Source organism: Leopardus geoffroyi, chromosome E1 (genome assembly GCF_018350155.1).
Source record: "Leopardus geoffroyi isolate Oge1 chromosome E1, O.geoffroyi_Oge1_pat1.0, whole genome shotgun sequence".
Classification (NCBI taxonomy): domain Eukaryota; kingdom Metazoa; phylum Chordata; class Mammalia; order Carnivora; family Felidae; genus Leopardus; species Leopardus geoffroyi.
In genome coordinates, this window is record NC_059330.1 from 4166020 (window position 1) to 4181914 (window position 15895).

Sequence of the window (15895 nt, forward strand, 5' to 3'; positions counted from 1 at the left end):
TGGCTGTCCATCTTTCGGTGGCTTGGACTGGAGTCCTGGGGCCGTCCTGTCCCGTCAGCACCTGTCACACCCCACCCCAGTGTGCCAGCACATCCGGCCCCTGACGACTTCCCTGACTTCCACGATACCACCTCCTGCAGGCACGGTCACCAGTCTGGTCCCTGCTTCTGCCCTTGTCCCCAGCAGACTGTGAAGCCAGCCCCACAGCCATGAAGTAGGCCATGTGCTCCTTGGCTCAGAGACCCCTCCCCGGCGTGAAAGCCAGAGTCCTTCAAGGACCAGCAAAGCCCCACAGAAGCTGTCCCCGCCCACCATCCCGCACCTGCCTCCCCCACCACCCGGGTCTCCTTGCCTTCGATCCAAGGCCGCCTTCTCAAGGCCGCCGCCCCAACTGCCCTCTTGAATACTGCGACGTACCCACGGTCAGCCTCACACCCTGCCCTGTGCTTCCCTCTCCCGAGCGCCTAGCACCTTCCACAGCCATGCTAGACTCGTTATCATGTCGACCTTCTTTGTTTGCCTCTCCCTGCTGGAAAGCCAGGTCCATGAGGGCAGGGCTCACTCGCCGATGCGTCCCCATGACCTAAAGTGGTGTTCGGGATACAGTACGTGCTCGATAATTACCGCATGGATGAATGGTTGGATGGATGGATGGATGGATGGATGGGGGGAGAAACAAAAGCCAGGAGCCACTTCTGTCCACAGGGACGTTAGGCACCAGGGGAGGGGGCCGAGCAGGGCCAAGTGCGTGGGTCTGGCATCGTGGTACCCACCTGGGGGCGGGGGGGGGGGGGAGGCGGTCAGTGCCTAGGTGCCCTCTGCTAAGACATCAGGCATAAAATGATCACCAGCCCTGGGCGCCCTGTGGTTATGCTGAGCCCATTTATACAAAGGAGAGGGTGACAGCGGGCTCCAGGAAGGAGGGTCACCCAGCAGGACCCAGTGTCTCTGGACAGTTTATTTTACATGGGATGAATGTAAGCATCTCGAGTGTATACACAGAGCCAAAGGGGGGCGGGGGGAAGAAAGAGAGAGAGAGCATTTAACTTCCTGAAAACGCTTTATAATAATGCAGAACAATTATATATAGCAAACGCCTTCAAAATTTAAACCCTTTAAACATTAGTTCTTTAGCATTAATACACACAAATGCTATTACGGGGGACGGGGAGGGGGGCAGCCGGGGGACCGGAGGAAAGGGCGAGTTACAGCCTCCATAGGGATCAGAGTTTCAACAGTGTTACTTATAAATTATGGTACATCGATGTTATTTACTGATCTAGGCAGCCAGAGGAAGGAAGGATATACAATGTGGGGTAAACACATTCATACCAGGATGAGCAATGCTGGCAGGAGACGCAGCTTTTTAACATTAAAAATGTATAAAGTATTTAGCAAAAGTTACAGAAAACAGACCAAATAAGCAAGTTTATTTTGTTAGAAAATTCCACTGTCACGGGCTTTGCTGATGTGCTCGTCTGTGAAAGGGCTGCCCCCACCCCCGGCCCCCATCTCCTCTTCCGAAGGGAAGGGAAGGGAAGGGATGCCAATTTGGGACCCCTTGTCACCAAGGACGGCTGGCGTCCCTTTATATGTCTGTTCCTGGGTCCACGTGGCTGCTAAGAGCCAGTCTGCTGAGCGCGATGCCAGAAAGGGCCCGTCTCCGCTTGACAGGGGAGTAGAGGTCTCGGAAGGGAATGTGACTTAACTTTGGGTTACAGGACGAATGAGGCAGCAGAGTGGGGCCAGTCCAGTGCTCTTGCCCTGACGCCATATGCTTTCCTTCTCTGTCCCCACGTCACACCGTCCCCATTACAGCACCCGCGAGCCCAGACCTTTTGCATTCCACCACTGCAATCCTACTAGAAACGTCTCTCAAACACCAAGGGTCAATGTCCCCGGAACGGCACACAGAGAGATCCGAGGGGCACCGCCACCCGTCTCCGTCAGAGGACCCTCCCAACAGAAAGGCTCCAGAGCCACGCGCCAGCATCTAAAGGGTCAAGGAAAACCAACCATGGGTTCTTGTCACCGGTCTTATTCCCACCCAAGCCTGATGCAACAGGATTGGGTCCTTCACCATCCACAAAAAAAATTCTCCCGCGGGGGTGGGGGGGGGGGGATGTTGGGAGTCCTTCCTGGTACATCTCGACCCAGAGGCGCCCACGAAGCATGGGACCCTGCAGACTTGGGCTCCACGGCCAACACCTTCACCTGGCCTGGACCCAGGAATGTCTTCTGTTTGCTGGGGGCGGGGCGGGGGTGCCTGGTTGCCTTCAAGGGCTCACCTTCCACTGAGCAGGACCTAAGCGAGACACGGTTGGTGGAGTCATTACCTTGGGGGTCACGCCCATAGCCTGCCCGGCGTTAGTGGGGTTTGGTCCTATCTCCGTCACCACTGGCCACTACCCAGTGGGCCGCAGGCACACGCCTGGCTCGATGTGACCGCCAGCTGAACGAGGCTCCAGCAGGGACAGGAACCTCACGGGAAGAGACGCGTTCTTCACGCCCGAAGACCTCAGCACACGCGATCAAAGATCGGCGGACGAGACCCAAAAGGTAATGACTTCTGCTTCCTTCAGGGGCCCGGGAGGAACTGCCTCATTCTCACCGGCTCAGGAAACTCTTTAATTTTAGCTCCGCTTTGCGTCTACACAGAGAAGTGCCAGGGTACCCCTCTCGGGCAGGTTCCAGACCCCAGCGTGCACAACGGCGCCCATGGGGCCCAGGCCAGGCACGACCGGGTGTCAGGTCAGGGACTGGAAACAAGAAGGGGACAGCGTGCAAAGTAGCTGGAGGAGCCTGGGGAGACCAGAAGGGACACCTGCAGCCCGCCAACGAAGCGACCCAGATCCAGGGGAAGGCCGCTGACGAGCCAGCCCCGTGTTCTCACCCCCCCGCTTTGTCCGTTCGCTTTCCACACCTCCTAATGCTCAGTGCCTGCCCAGGGCCACGGCGGGGGGTTGAAGCCAGGGTCCCCGGGAGTGCGTGGATTTGCCAGCCAACAGTGCAACACAAGTGGGAGGCCCCCTTCCCCCCCCTTCCCTGGCCCCTTTCTGCACAAAAGCCTCCTTTGGACCACAAAGAACCACTGTGGGCACAGCTGGCATCTGGAGAGGGAGCCTCGGGAGACACAGGAAGCAGCCGTGCAAATAAGCCGGAGACCCCGGGGCCGGGAACCACTCACAGGCACGAACAACTCACTTCAAAAAGCGGGGAAGCGGCCGTGGGTCACCCACCCGTGCAACGGAGCGCTACTCTGCGAGACAAGGGGACACGCTGGTGACACACGCACAACGTGGGTGACCCAAAGCATTAAGCCAAGAGGAAGAAGGCGCGAGGGCCGCATCAGCAACTCCGTTTCCCCGACATTCTAGACGAGGCAAACACCACAGCATCAGAAAACCCACCAGCGGGAGTGGGGGGCAGGGGGACAGGAGCGGATCGACCGTAAGGGAGCCGCAGGGAATTTTCAGGAGCGATGGAAATATTATGTTGATTTTGGTGGTGCATTTGTCAAAACTCACGGGCTGGGGGGACTCTCACTGCACATCAATGAGCCCCGATACTGTTACGTCAAATACCTCTCGATAAACCTGAAGAAAAGAAAAGGCAGTAGGTCTTGGAGGGGCGACGGGGTTGGGGGGGCGGGGAATATGCGGATCCGTACCTCACTTCACATCTTTAAAGTGCTTTCTCTGTCTACACAACCACCAGCATAGGGTCCTGTTTAAGATCTCCCTGTCAAGGCCACGCACGGCTGGAAGCGAAATCACTTAAAACAAGCCAAAGTCTTTGCCGTCCTTTGAAGTTTATGGCTTGTGTTTCCAAGAAGGGAGTTTGGCTCAGCCCGAGATGTTCATGCACCCATCCACTCATCCAGTAATCGACTGGTTCTCACAAAGGGATTAGAAAGCCCTGGTTTGTGCACATGCACAGCGTTTCCGTCTGCTTCAGTCGCTAACCAGCCCCGATGAGGGGGGCCTCCTACTGCAGAAATGCTCCTGGCTCGACAGGAGGTGGGTGGAGGGTAGAAAGGAGACCCAAGGTGGTCTTGATGGTAGCTACCCTATGGCTCTGCTGGCCGGTGCTTTGCAATAGTGATTGAAGGCGACAGAAAAAAAAAAAAAAAAAAGGAAGAAACAAGAGATTTCTCCCAGACACGGTCGTGGAAACCGACTTACTCTGCACACCATTTGTCTTACATTTCTTTTCTCAACGATCTGGCTTTCACTGACCAAACGAGGTGCGTCCATGTTTCCCGGGGGGGCAGGGAGAAGGACCCACCTGTTCCGAGAAAGAGAACAATGGAGGTGCTCAGGAACATTCCAGACACACTCCCGAATATGCCCGGCCAACCCTCTTCTAACCCGAACGCAAGAACAAAAGAGAACAGCAACAACGAGACACAGCGCTACTACCAAAGCTCGCTTTGGGACATTCTAGACTTCACCCTAAGCTCGGTCCCCCCCCCCCCCCAGGGCAGGAGTCCCGTGAACAGCCCGTGCTCTTCATTTACTGGGCTCGCTGGCCGGCCTTGGGCTTCGTTATTCCTCTTTGTGAAGAGAGGAGAGTTATTTACAAGAAACAAGAGAGATCTCTGAGGTCCCAGTCGGATACGGGCTACAAGCTCTGGTGACCAGGTGTCCACCTGTCCACCTGCCATCCAAAGGTGGACCCCGCACTGGCGGTGGTTTGTGTTCTCATGACAGGCTCCAGGTGGGTCGAATGTGGGACAGATGCAATGCTCTCACTGTCCAGAAAGACCTCCCAAGAGCCCCTTGTCTGCGTGGAGAACAAAGGGGATGGGGAGAGAGTGCCGGTCTCACACGCGGCTACGTTTCCAGCACCCCGCCTGGCTCATGCCCGGTTATCGCTCGATAAGTGAACGAGTGAGCGAGTGAATGAATGAACGCGGATCTACCAGCATAACAGGATCTCAGGAAACCTCAATGCTGCAGAGAGTACTTGGGTGTGAATGCCAAGGTCGCCGAATGGCAAGAGCCCCGGTCTAAGTCTACACAAACGAAGAGATCCCGTGCCCGGTCTTGTCCCCAGATCTCAGCGCACTGCTCAGCCTTCTCTAAATTCTCAATGAACGGAGGAGGAGAGAACAACGAAAAGCAAAGAAAAGAAGTGTGTACTAACGTGGGGGAGGGGGGGCGGGAAGAACGATTCCGGAAAATAGACCGGCCCACACGGGGCCCAATCCAGGCTCCCCTGGGAAAGGCAAGAGAGCTCCCCCTGTCCCAGGGAGCAAAGGAAGACTCGAGAATCCTCACACGGGAAGGAGAAAACAAAATCAACGAGCCGTATCGCACTCAAAATACCTGTGTTAGTAACAAGGCTACTTACTGGCTTTGAACATTTGAGAATCACCCACAAATTAGTTTACTAAGCCACAAAGCGATGACTGGAGCACCCATTTTGAATAGAGAAACCCAGAAATAACATCCTAAAATTGGTCACTGGTGTCATGGGCGCCAACCCCAGATCTGGAAGCTGTGGTCCTCCGTGGCAGGGACGCACCCATTCTCACACTCTCGTGCTGGGGAAGGCTTTCACGCTGACCTTTCTGGGTCGGGGACGGTTCAAGAAGAAAAGTGACAACGTCTGGCTTGCTCTAGAATACTCAGCATCTTTCTACTAGAAGCTGTGAGGCGGTAATTCTCAATCAGTGAAAGAGGGGCCGAAAGACTTGAAGTCATCAACGAGACCCAGGGACCAGCGAGTTGTGCTCTTAGAATCATGACCTTGTGTGTGTTGGGGGGTGGGGGGGGGGTGGGGTATAGACCCTGAACGTCCAAAGTAATTGAAGGGAAAGACGAACTAAGAAGGATGGGCTCTCAGGGCACGGGTTCTGGGCTAGACTCTGCCCCCTGCTGGCCGTGTGACCATGCCCACCTTCAGGGGGCACTTCTACGGGTCCCCTGGAGCCAATTCTCAGGGTTAGATGCTGCACAAGGTTGTTTGCCGTGTTTCTATAAAGGGAGAGACTGATGAGCGAGGACCCAATGGGACGGGCTGAAAGCTTCCCAAGTCACGCACTAACCCGGCTTTCCCAGGAATTCGGGGGGGGGGGGTGGCGAAAGGGGAAGGGGGCACCAGCACCAAGCAGGGCTCTGGATTGTGCAGAAGCAGAGGTCAAGGTGACAGGACACTGCCTGGAATCCAGGACCGTCTGCCATGCCCGCATGGTGTCCACCAGGGAGGGAAAGCCTCAAGGGGGTTGGGGGGGGTTGGAGAGTCACCCCCCCACCCCCCACGCACAAGCAGGGGGAGCCCTCTGGGGGTGGTAAAGACCCATCCCAACCCATCTCCCACAGGGGACCGACCCAGCCCCAGTAAGAGCCCGGGAGGGGGTGGGGGCGGGAGCTTCCTTGAGGAAACAGCCGAGGGCTGGGTGGGAGGAAGGTTTCCAGCCCAGACACCTGACAGGAGATGCCTGACCGAATATAAAACACGACTCAACACTGACTTGGGGCCGATGTGCTGAATGAGGTAGTTCCGTCCTGACCTCTCCAGGCAGGGTCAGTCTGGGCAGAGAGGAACCAGGCCTTATTCCCAAGACCCCAGACGATGAACAGCGGCAAAGGAAGAGCCAGGATGCGGGTTCCCAGAATGCAACGGGGGGAAAAAAAAACTAAGAGGGCGGGCCGCAAGAGGTTCTGGGTGCGGGCTGTTGAGCTGAACGGTGCCTTCTATCCACGATTCCGACCCTCATCCTGGGTTGGAGACGGGGACCTTTCTCCCATGACCCTGCAAAGCCCGCGACACAGCCGGAGGCAGGGCCTTGGGGCTTCCGGGGACACAAGCGTGCGACGCAGCCAGCTCTGGGTGGGGACGTGACCCCTACAGGGTGCAGGAGGGACCATAAAGTTCCAGCCTCAGTCTGTTCTCGGACAGCAAGCACAGGACGGGAATCGGGGGGCTTCAGCCTCGGAGACAAGGGCAGGGCTGTGGATTGGTCTTCTTGGCCTGGGGACACAGGCAGCTCCCGGCGGGGCCGCCTTTCTGGAATCACCAGCTCAGCAGACCCGGACAGCGGGCGGGAGGACAGCTGCACTCAGCAGCGGTCCCCTGGCCACCTGCTCTCCATGGGACCCCCCGGCCCCTCTCCTCGGCAGGACCCCCGGGGCCGTGCATGCCCGTCTAAATCTCCATGTCCACGGGGCGGATGTTGCCTGTCTTGTGCTCTCTGACCCACAGCTCCCTGTCTTTGGCTGGGTCCACTTTCCGAAGCAGTTGGTCCACAGGCTCGACTGTCTGTAAGGGACAGAGAAAGGGACGTGGTCAGAGGTGGCGGCTGGGGACAGCACCATTGGGCCACGCTGCTTATGCCTTCTGGCCTTCGGAGTAGCCTTTCTAGAAGGTCGTGGGGGCCCCAAGGGAGGCCCTGGGGAGGGACGGCCGTACGCAGGGTTGCAAGAGCAGGGAGCCCCAGGCTCCTGTCCCCCTTCTGCCCTCCAGCCCACAGGCCTGTGTGACCAGGCAGGGTGGCCCATGGCCACCAGTCCGGGAACTCCTCCAACTGTCCCCACCTTAACCACCCAAGAACATGGCAGATAGAACTTCAGCTTTAGGGATTTTGAACAACACTTCCGGGTTATTTATTATTTTGGGGGTGAGCAGGCAGGTGGTAAGAAATTTGCCCGGGGAGGGGGTGCCTGGGTGGCTCAGTCAGTTAAGTGCCTGAGTCTTGATTTCAGCTCAGGTCATGATCTCATGGTTGGTGGGTTCAAGCCCCGTGTTGGGCTCTGTGCCAACAGCACGGAGCCTGGTTGGGATTCTCTCTGACTCTCTCTCTCTCTCTCTCTCTCTCTCTCTCGAAATAAATAAACAAACTCGGGGCGCCTGGGTGGGGGGGACTCAGTCGGTTAAGTGTCCGACTTCAGCTCAGGTCGTGATCTCATGGTTTGTGGGTTCGAGCCCCGCGTCGGGCTCTGTGCTGATGGCTCAGAGCCTGCAGCCTGAGATTCTGTGTTTCCCTCTCTCTCTCTGCCCTCCCCTGCTTGTGCTCTCTCTGTCTCAAAAATAAATAAACATTTAAAAAATAAATAAATGAATAAACAAACAAAAAAAGACATTTGCCAGGGGAGGCAATAAGGCCTTCAGTACTTCAATGGTCATGACCTTCTCTCTCCTCAAGGGAACAGCCCACGTGTGTCTCCAAGTCACGTGCTTGGGGTGGATTCACACGGACGTGCAGAACAGACCGTGAGCCCCTCCCAAGGGGTGGCCCGTGGGTTCCAGCACCTGCCACGGACCACCTTCACCAGCCCAGCGCAGGGTGGCTTTCCTCTCGCCCCGCCCCGTGGGTCCTACGGCCCCGGGCAGGGAACTCACGCTTTGGTTGAACATGTCTGTCTCGTGCCGCAGCTGTGTGTACTGGCATAGATGCTGTCGAATCATCTCTACCCTCTCCGCCTCCAGCCGCTCTAGCTCCTGCGGAGGAGGAGACCACACAGCCCTGAGCGTACGCCCTCCCCTCGGGGGACCTTCCCACCATGCAGGTCCCAGCCCGCCCTGTACGCAAGACACGCGACTTAATTGTCCTCGATGATTTTAACACACAAGCATCGCTTGCCGAAGCGCACGGCATTATGGGGGAGCAGCGGGGTTCGAAGCAGGGTCTGTTGGGCTCGGACTCCTGATTCTGCACCAGTGCATACCCAGCCCTAGTTCCCCGACGAGGTGGACAAATAGGTCACGTGTGGAGGTTCTGTGCCTCCGACTCTTGGGACTCTGTCCCTGGGCCTCTGCGGAACAGCCTCCCCTCCTCTGTCCATTCCGGGTGCTGAGGTGCAGACCAGAGACCAGGTCAGGGGAAGCAGGGAGCAGGGGGGATGGCCACTGGGAAACAGAAGAGAAAGGGTTTGTCCTCTGGCTTCTAGAGGGTTCTGCACCTTGGGAATTTAGGGGATCAGACTGCTGTTCTGGGCACAACTAGGTCACTGCCTAAGTGATTAACCGGGAAGGAGGGTAAGTCAGGGGGGCTTAATTAGGGGATTAACCAGGAGGAAAACTGGGTCGCTGTCCCTGGGGGAGGCCTCTAATCTGCTCTGGGGGGCTGACACGTGGGGAAGGCAGAGAGTCCTTCTGTCCTGTGCTGGATGGACGAGGATAGCTTTGGGCGGTGGGGACAATAATGCCTGGCCCAAAACCTCCCTTCTCGTCCCACCCGATGGCCCAAGTGCCAACCATGCTTCACTGTCCAATCCAACGGGAGCTGGGGAGGAGATGCTCTCCCTTCACAAGAAATACTAAGGAAGGCAAAAGAAAAGGGGTCTGATGCCTATTCCCTGTGCCCTTTGGGCAGGGACCTCCCCTCCCATTCTCCCTAAGTACCTATTACCCCCCATCCCACTCTATACGTGCTTCTTATCCTTCTGGGGGTGGGAAGGGTCATGCATCCTACAACCTGGCTATTTGTCCTAAAGGCACCACTGTACGTTTGGTTAAGGGCATCCTTGGATGACCCTGACCCCTCAGAGGACAGCCAAGGAGGACACAGTAAGACTCAACCCTCTCCTGTGTCCACACGGCTAGGAAGTGCCCAAGCAGGATCTGAATCCACAGAGACTGGCTCAGGGTCGAGGTCTTGACCTTGGCGGTAGAGCGGATCTAACGACCACCTCGACGGCCACCTCCACTCCATCATCCTCACGGACGCCAGCATCCCCCCCCCAACCCCCCCACCCCCAGAACTTCCTGAGCACGGGTCCCTGTGCCGACATGCTTACACATCTCTGCTCACTCACCAGTGTGGTGGTCACCATCTCTTCAAACCACTTGGACTGGGCCTGGTTGTAGAGATCCACGCAGCGCATGAGGTCATCTCCTGGAAGAGACCATCAGCCACCATCACACTCTGTCTTGTCCTCACCATGGCTGCCCTCTCGTGTCCCTGGGTCGTGGAAGCCACTGGAAAGCGGACAGATGGAAAGCAGAGCAAAGGAAAGGGGCCACCCAGCATCACGAGAGAACAGCTTCGGAGTGCCCATCGGAACTTGACCCCAGATAACCAAGAACTCAGGATGAGGGTTTCCTTAGCGTGTGTACATGCGAACGTGTGCGGTGCTCCCAGGGCGCCCCCCAATCCTACCATGAGCCCAAGGAAAGCTTCCCTCTCTAAAGATGCCAGTTTCATTTGAGATTGGAGGGTCCTTCTTGGTTTTAAAACGTGTCACAGCAACCTGGAAGCAGCCAAGAGTTCAAAAGGAAAAGTCTGCAAATTTGTGTGTGTGTGTGTGTGTGTGTGTGTGTGTGCGCGCGCGCGCCCCAGAATATAATTCTGAAACACAAAATAACACGTCTGATGGTTTGTGGCTCGTTCATGTGCAGCGAGGGTACAAAAACGTGCACTGGCAGCCATATACCCATTCCGGGACAGGGGTGACAAAGAGAGGGAAACAAAGAGAGGGTAGGTGGGAGGGAATGAGCTCTTCCCACAGCATTTTATTTCATAAAAGAGAGACGGGAAACCAACGTAACTACTCAATCTCGATGGCTGGCATGTTACTACCTTCTGTAACGGCAGGTACATTTGAAGCCTTTCGTTAACCAGAAAGAAAACACGCTTTACGTAAAAACAATTGCAAACATTACTAAGTATACAGGCACCAAGAACCTCATCACCCGAAACGCAATTCCTGGACCTGTAGCATCTACGTGCGCTGAGAGCTTGCTAGAAATGCAGATCTCGGGGCACAGAGGAGGCCTGCTGAACAGGAAACTGCATTTTCAGAAGAACCTCGGGTGAGCGGCGTGCACCTAGCGGCTGGGGTACCACCAGAGCACGCGGCTCTGTCTCAGTGTGGTTTTCTGATCATCGCAGGGTGCCAGAGACAGGAAGGCATCGTGGTCTTTGTTCGCGGTGGGCAAACCTCATGAGCCAACCCGAAGCTCACTCTTTAGGTCTAGTATGGTAATTCCAGCAAATTCAAAGTTACTTAATAATATCCCCTGGCTCGCGGGTATTCTGAAAGGGAGGTGAAAGAAATCAGGGAGACTCGTGTCCACGGGACCCAGGGCCCAGCTCAGTACCCCCTCTACTGAACTATACCTAGCCAGCTGGGAGATGGGGCTGAGTGACAGAACCCAGTCAAGGGCTGTGTTCATGTTGCTTTTGATCTATGGCCAGCGAATGGGTCCCCGATCCCAAGACGGAACGACCAGGAGAGAAGGAAGTGTATGCTTCACTGCAAACACATTCCCACCAGCCCCCGCCCGCCGCCTGGCCGAGGAGGGTCAGCATATCACCCTACAAACGTACAATGATAAAACTCCCAAAGCCCTCTTTGTCGATCCCGATTTCGAGAACATGCTTCGGAAAACTTCTCCGACACCAGGAAATAGGGGAGCTGAAGGAGACTGTGTCTTCTCTCCAAGTAGCCCAAGGGTACCCTTCTGAACAAACTGAGTGGGAAAATGTGGATTCTGGAACCAGAGTACCCGGGCTGTCTTACCGGCATCCCTGTGTAGGAGCTGTGGGAACTTGGACAAATCAACGAACCTGCTTAAGCCTCAGTTTCCTCATCTCTGCAAACATCTATAAGACAACAGTACCTTCACAGGGTCATGTGGACAGTTAAGTCACCCGATACCTGTCTGGTGTTTGGAATGGACACAGGCAGAGTTAGCGTGACAGTAATACGAGCTAAGGGGGTGACGGTGACAAATGAGGTCAAGCCCCCTGAGGACCCAGAGGTGCTCCCTTCCGGCAGCCTTGGACAGGATGAGGGAGGGAAGGAAAAGAAAGGAGAGAAGAAAAGGAGGCATCTTCTGGGTAACATGCTGTCCAGAGAAACGGAGACAAGGAGTCTTTGGAAGAAAAGAAAGTGAGATTCTGGGGAACAGGGCTCCATGACTGTGATCCTGGGGAATGTTTGTCACCTGCCATCTGCTTTCTCGCCTGTAAAGGGCATAGAAATACCTCCCTGCAGGAATGGGGGGTTCAATGCGGAGGCTATGACACACGGGGCTGGGCACCTCGCACACAGAAAAGGTTTGGGGAAGGTAGACTTTTTCACGATCAGATCCAAGGACAAGGACAAGTCACTTCCATCACAAAATAATTCCAAACTTTAGGAATAAGAGACGTATTGTCTGATGGCAATGCCCCCAATGGAGACACAGCAAAACCAGAGAGCCAAAGTAACCGAGCCCCCGGCTTGTGAAAATGTAATATTTTCTAAATTTGGCTTAAATTTAGTAGAAGTAGCAAATCGCAAGATTCATCTAGAATACAAGAGAAAGGAAAACATGAGAAATCAGGACTTGAGGAACATGGTAAGGAGCAGTGGTGTGAGGAAAAATAAACGCCCACCAGGGCAAATATTTACGTATTTATTTTTTAAACCTGGGGTGAAAGGCAAAAAAAGTGATTAAAAAAATATTCAGAAAGGAAAGGTCTAAGTCAGTCACAAAACCCAGAATTTACAAGGGAAAAGACCGCTGTACAAAGAAATTCAACAAAACTAGCCAGAGAGAGAAGAAAAGAAAGAAACACAAAGACCAAAATTAAATGATCGAGGGCAACCCCGGAAAAATATTTCCAATTCAAACCACAGAAGGTTAATTTTCCTGACACAGAAACGTAATCCTTGTCAACCAATCTGTCAGAAAAAGACCAGCTACGTCGACAAGAAACTGGGGACAGGACAGGAGTTCATCAGTTCACAAGAAAAAGTCACACATGACCTCTACAAGTCTGTTTTTAAAATGCTCAAACTCGGGGCGCCTGGGTGGCTCAGTTAAGTGGCTGACTTCGGCTCGGGTCATGATCTCGCGGTCCGTGGGTTCGAGCCCCGCGTCGGGCTCTGTGCTGACAGCTTGGAGCCTGAAGCCTGTTTCGGATTCTGTGTCTCCCTCTCTCTGACCCTCCCCCGTTCATGCTCTGTCTCTGTCTCAAAAATAAATAAACGTTAAAAAAAATTAAAAAATAAAATAAAATAAAATGCTCAAACTCACTCAAAAAGAAATGTAAAATTGAGTTACCCACACAATATGGATGCTCACTAGACAGCAATGGTGTCGAAGTCGGATTGCACACAGCACTGACCAGGGTTTAGGGAACGGACATCCCTACTTTCAGGAACACGCACACCTCTCTGGAAAGCGATTTGGAAATGCCCACCCAAACCCACACAACGCTTTGACCCAGAAAATCCACATCTGTGTTCCATCCGAGGACTGAGTCTCACATACACACAGACCCGGGATACTAACAACCATCACGGCCGCTGACGAATCTGAAAGTCCTGCAAACGTCAACCAGGTGAACTCATGAAATAAATTCGGGGCCAATCACACACTTGGACACTATTCAACCATTTAAGAAGTCCGATGTACAGGGGACGCCCGGGTGGCTCAGTCAGTTAAGCATCCGACTTCGGCTCAGGTCACGATCTCACGGTTTGTGAGTTCGAGCCCCATGTTGGGCTCCGTGCTGACACATCGGAGCCCGGAGCCTGCTTCGGATTCTGTGTCTCCCTCTCTCTCTGTTCCTCCCCCGTTCGACTCTGTCCTCTCTCACTCTCTCTCAAAAATAAATATTAAAAAAATTTTTATTTTTAAATTCAAACACTCGTAAGTGTTCATAGTGATTATATCCAGTGGAGAAGAGTTTATGTTCTTAGGTGCTGATTACAATGTTTTGCCAAGCAGCGACAGAATTTTATTTTTAAAATAACTTAATAAATTAAACGAATTTAAATAGCCTCTCCCTGTCCTGGGTTTCCCTTCTCAATCCCCGGTTAAGTACATTACGCCTTCTATTTCTGGTTTCAATTACCACCACGCATTGTAAGATCTTTCCATCGAATGTTGTGTTCACGTGGCATTGCTTTGCTATCTGCTCTTCCTACGCCACTGTATCTCGTAACGTCCAGATGGTGGCTGCTTTGTTCTATGACGAATGAACTGTCCTGAGCTCACCAGCAGTTGAGGTGGCAAAGACTCAGAAGCCATCTGATCCAAACCCTAATCACAGCACACGCTTTAATCCCAGAGGGCGACACGCACTGTCCTTGCAGGCGGTTAAACTCTGAGTCTCTAGGGGCTCCTGGGTGGCTCGGTCGGTTAAACAACCGATCTCAGGTCACGATCTCATGGTTCGTGGGTTCGAGTCCCGCATGGGGCTCTGTGCTGACAGCTCGGAGCCTGGAGCCCGCTTTGGATTCTGTGTCTCCCTCTCTCTCTCTCTGCCCCTCCCCTGCTCGCGGTCTCTCTCTCTCTGTCTCTGTCTCTCTCTCTCTGTCTCTCTCTAAAAAATAAACCTTAAAAAAAACCCAACAACTCTGGCTTTCTGAAGGAATATTTACTAAGTTTTTTACTGGTTTACCCTTCTTGTGCATCGGCTAATTTGTGCCACAAGGTGGAAGCAGAAACCGACTCAACTGGGCGAATCTTCACGAGAGGAGGTGAAATCTGGTTATTTCACTGAACAAGACGTGTGCCTCCGTTCTGGGGCAGGAGAGCCCTGATCGCCATGGGCGAGCCCTTGGGAGTATCACTCCCTGGGGACGTGGGGGGTCTTTACTTCTGCTATGGGCTCCTCGCAGGGACAGGACACAGTGTCACGGCCCCCACCCCAGCCTGGCCTTTCTGTGCAGCCAAGGCCAAGGTCAGGGGAGGGCAGGAGAGGCAGGGGCGGGGCTGGCCGCACTCACCAGCCTGCGTGGACTTCCTCCGCGCCTTCTTGATATCCTCCTCTGTCTTGTTGCTCAGCTTGATCTCCAGCTGCTGGGTCTTTATCTCCAGGTCTCTCTGCCTCTCCGTGAGGGCCTTCCGGGCCTGGGGTCCAACGACACGGGGACGCTGCTCACAGGGCCCCACAGGTTATGTGGCCCCCCTCCCCCTTGCCGGATAAGAGTCCTCTCTTCTCCCTGGTTCGTGATGTTTTTTTCCCAGCAATGCTTAGTGGCCGCAAGCACCAGCCAGCCCATCTGGGGGCCGGACGGGTCCTTTGCCAGCAGCAGCTGGCAAACTCGGGGGTGCCCACAGGAGTACGCATCCCTTGTCCTGCACCCCTCCCCAAGGCGCTGGGGTCAGCAGCTCCCGGCGCGGTCGGACCTCCCAGGCCTTGGCAGAGGAGCGATGCACTCAGGAAAGAATCGGCCCCGGGAGGCCCGGAGAAGGGCCCGTGGACCAGCACGCGAGCCAGCGGGGGGCATCCCACAAAAGCACGGTGCATGTGCCTGAGTGAGCCCCACCGTGTCTCCCACTGGCCCTGTGGCAGTGACCCGAGTGCCATGGGGAAGCGGCTCCTCCCTGCCCCTTTGGCCGGGACGGGGCTGGAGGCTGGCGCTCCCCGCCCCCTGCCCCCCGCCCCTGCCACGGGGGAGCCGGCCCACCCGCTCCCAGCAGGTCCGGCCTCCCAGGCCGCTCACCTTCTCCACTGCGGCGTGACGGCTGGCAAGCTGCTTACGGAGGTCGGTGATGTGGTGTTCGCACTTTTTCATGTCCTTCTTAAAGTTCTCCCGGAAGTTCATCAGGGGCTTCTCGACCTCGCTGTGAAGCTGTCAAGGACAGGAGGGGGGACGCGCTCAGGGCCCCGGGATGGCCGCCGCGGGAGGAGGAGGGGGGCGCTCTCCCCAACTCCACAGGGGAAGGCGGACTCGGGGACAGTGGCCTGGGCCACCCGACAGGAAGACAGACAGAAGGGGCCAGGGGTCAGGTCTCCGGTGAGAGGAGGTCCCCTCAGCTGGCGAGGCCCCGGGGTTCACGCCAACGGACTGAGGGGTTGGTTAGTGTCCGAGGCTTTCTGGGCCCTTCATCCGCTGCCTCCTACCTCCTGCCTCCTCTAGATTCCTAGAGCTGCCTGTCGGGTTTTGCTCAGGTGCCCGTCACCCTTCCCTTCCCCACCGGGAACCTCCTGGGGGCAGAAACCAAA

At 55.3% G+C, this 15895-nt stretch overlaps 1 protein-coding gene across 8 annotated transcripts in view; it reads right to left on the reverse strand.

The window, feature by feature from the left end:
• Positions 1-1041: 1041 nt before the first annotated feature.
• The window catches only part of GAS7 (growth arrest specific 7), a 217687-nt gene continuing 202833 nt past the window's right edge, over positions 1042-15895 (reverse strand). For 7 of the 8 annotated variants that reach the window (XM_045487364.1, XM_045487370.1, XM_045487371.1 and 4 more), the window contains 5 exons: positions 15393-15521; positions 14673-14796; positions 9762-9841; positions 8347-8445; positions 1042-7266 (listed from right to left, as the gene is read on the reverse strand). In XM_045487364.1, coding sequence (XP_045343320.1) covers positions 7153-7266; positions 8347-8445; positions 9762-9841; positions 14673-14796; positions 15393-15521 — 546 coding nt within the window. In that variant the 3' untranslated portion in view covers positions 1042-7152. Of the gene's footprint in view, positions 7267-8345; positions 8446-9761; positions 9925-14672; positions 14797-15392; positions 15522-15895 lie in introns of those variants that run through there. The other variant, XM_045487365.1, reaches the window with a different exon arrangement.